This window comes from Nanorana parkeri, unplaced genomic scaffold, assembly GCF_000935625.1.
Source record: "Nanorana parkeri isolate BGI_ZX_2015 unplaced genomic scaffold, ASM93562v1 scaffold784, whole genome shotgun sequence".
NCBI classification, from domain to species: domain Eukaryota; kingdom Metazoa; phylum Chordata; class Amphibia; order Anura; family Dicroglossidae; genus Nanorana; species Nanorana parkeri.
This window is the reverse complement of record NW_017307052.1, coordinates 229,172-231,768: the sequence shown is the minus strand read 5'-3', so window position 1 is coordinate 231,768 and position 2,597 is coordinate 229,172. Positions and strand designations below refer to the sequence as shown.

General features: G+C 48.7%; 1 protein-coding gene and 2 non-coding genes across 3 annotated transcripts in view; 1 reads left to right on the top strand and 2 right to left on the bottom strand.

The window, feature by feature from the left end:
• The window catches only part of LOC108793789 (transcription factor HES-7-like), an 18,623-nt gene extending 18,345 nt beyond the window's left edge, over positions 1–278 (bottom strand). The window contains exon 1 of the mRNA XM_018564815.1: positions 237–278. Coding sequence (XP_018420317.1) covers positions 237–278 — 42 coding nt within the window. The remainder of the gene's footprint in view (positions 1–236) is intronic.
• Positions 279–1,738: 1,460 nt separating this feature from the next.
• Positions 1,739–1,809, top strand: TRNAG-GCC. Its single transcript has one exon. It is a non-coding gene; the product is annotated as a tRNA-Gly (tRNA).
• Positions 1,810–2,139: 330 nt separating this feature from the next.
• On the bottom strand, positions 2,140–2,224 carry TRNAR-UCU. Its single transcript is given in 2 exon segments — positions 2,140–2,175; positions 2,188–2,224. It is a non-coding gene; the product is annotated as a tRNA-Arg (tRNA).
• Between the last annotated feature and the right edge of the window lie 373 nt (positions 2,225–2,597).

Genomic DNA, 2,597 nt, shown 5'->3' with positions numbered 1-2,597 from the left:
GCTCGTGGTTGAAACTGGGGGGGGGGGGAGGGGGGGGGGGGGGGTAATAGGGTATACATTGGATACTCTCTAGGCTATACTAGCTAACAAAATGCCAGATTTTGAATTCCCAGTGTCCATTCCAATTCCATGGACTATCCACACATAACAACCTCACATGATCCTGGAAATGATCTGGTCATGAAGTAATCAGATACAATGTATACATCAGGGATGGGATCTCATGAATGGCTTACCTTCCTGGATGGGAAAGCTTCGGCACACTCCATATCAGGCATGATCACAGTTGCAAATACTGGCATGAGGAGCCTGCTCCAAGTTTAAATCCCCCTTCTGACCCCTCCCATCTCCACACCCCCTCTGTTCACTTCAAAGCCATGGCCACGTCCTGCCCCCTTTCTTGACTCCTCTGCCTGATGCCTCCTCCCTTCCATTTGGTGGACAATAACACTGGTGGCTTTTGTCCCGTAGTGAAAAGAATGACTGCAATCAACTTTCTGCACTTCCATGTGATAAACGTTCGGGATTGTAAAGAGAAGTGGGATATGGAAGGGGTCAGCAGAACATTTAGAATGAGGGCTGAAGAGTATGTCTGTGAAGGTTCTTGTTCATCCAGGTCATGATATAGACTGAAGTAGTTGGTCACATTCCCATGAACACTACAGAACAAGTCCAAATGAATGTGATACTGTATAAGTTGACTTAAGAAATAAGGCGCAAAGTGCCCGCAGATGTTAGGACCCGGTCACCTGTAAAAAAAAAAGAAAGAAACAATAAAAAAATAAAAAAATGTCAAACTAACCATGCCACCCAGGGCTATCTGGTTGGCATTCTCCATGGCGGGGTGTGGCGGGGAGGGAGGCGCATTGTGGAACCTGGCCTTGGGGCAGCAGGGAGAGTAAATCCGGACCATCTCATGGAGCAATACACCAGGGGCATCCCGAGGCTGGGTGACACCCGGAGCGGTTAACGGGTGTCACCCCTTGACTCGCCGTGACGTTACCGTGTGTGCGCGATTACGTCATCGCGCACGTGCGTCAATCTTCTGATACCTGCCGGCGGCCATCTTGGTGATGGACGCCGGCAGAGAGAGGAGGGGACAGTAACCCGGCGGGATAAGGTATGCCGCCGAGTCCCCTCTTCTCTCTCCTGATACTGTCGGGCGTTCGGTCCATGACCGAGCGCCCGACTTTTCTGAGGGGGGTGACACCAAAATGACTGTCGGTCATTTTGGTGTAACCCCTCCAATGGTGTCATCCAGGTGCGGGCCGCACCCCCCTCATCCCTTGCTGCTCATCTCAGTATGGCATTGCCTCAGATGCTAAAGGAGAACAGTGTTAAAGGAGAATTATGAGGCAACTGATTTTCGCTCAGCCTCATAATCTGAGCCGACCTGTGACAATGAAACTGTCACAGGTCGGCTCAGTAGATCGGGAAGTGAGCAAACACATACCGGCGTTCGCTCGCTCACTTCTCGATCATGTCCCTGTAGAGAGTTTGCGGTATACTGAGCTTTGGGTCACGGGAGAACTTTAAGGGTGTCCTCCCGTTACCCTTAGGAGAACTATGGGGAAAAGCCCTGACCCCATAGTTCTCCTTTAACAAACATGGACCATCACAGGATGAGACCTCTCTGCAATGTAGAAGAAAGGCTTTGCAGGTCACAAAGAGCTTCTGGAGCGTTCGTCGGTACAGACATAGGTATATAGACCCTTCTGCGAGTAATCGTATATAGGAAGCATTGGTGGTTCAGTGGTAGAATTCTCGCCTGCCACGCGGGAGGCCCGGGTTCGATTCCCGGCCAATGCAACTAAATTTTTTTTTCTATTTTTCTCATTATTGATTCTGTAATTGTGTAAAATGTCTGTGCTAACAAAGCAGCATATTAAATAAATGTTTTCATATTATCCAAATCAGCAGAATACCTAATGGAAGCAGTGCTATGTGACAGCAGTGTATGATTCAGCACAGCTCTATCACAATGAACTGAGGCAGCTGTCGGAGCATAATAATCTTTGTGTAATAAATCAGTGCGGTGCCTACGGTGCAACAAATACATTTATATTTTTCGGTTAATGTGCATGAAAACGCTGTTAAAAAAAACTGCAAAAATAGGTCATTTAAACAATAAACAAAAAGCGACTCTGGTGGGACTCGAACCCACAACCTTTGAATCACTACAACAGCTAGAAGTCCAATGCGCTATCCATTGCGCCACAGAGCCACGTGTCCTTTACCAGGCTGCAGTGTCCCTCTTGAGGAGGCTCCCGGGGATGTGATGCCTCCAAGAGAGGTCTGACTACATAAAATCTCTATGACAGAGTGCACAGCACTGCCAGAGCTGAATCTGGATGCATCATATCACCATTGTAGACTGCACAGCCCTGCCAGGGCTGAATCTGGATGCATCATATCACCATTGTAGAGTGCACAGCCTACAATGGATGTAGAGAGGGATCCTGATGTGCGTGCGGGAACCCCAAGACTGGTTTTCTCTTGTTTATTTTATCGGTTCAACCCTTAAAATGTATACTAGACCCCTATGCAGGATAAGGATCTGGTATGGGGGGGGGGGGGGGGCACGCGCCGTGCCCTTT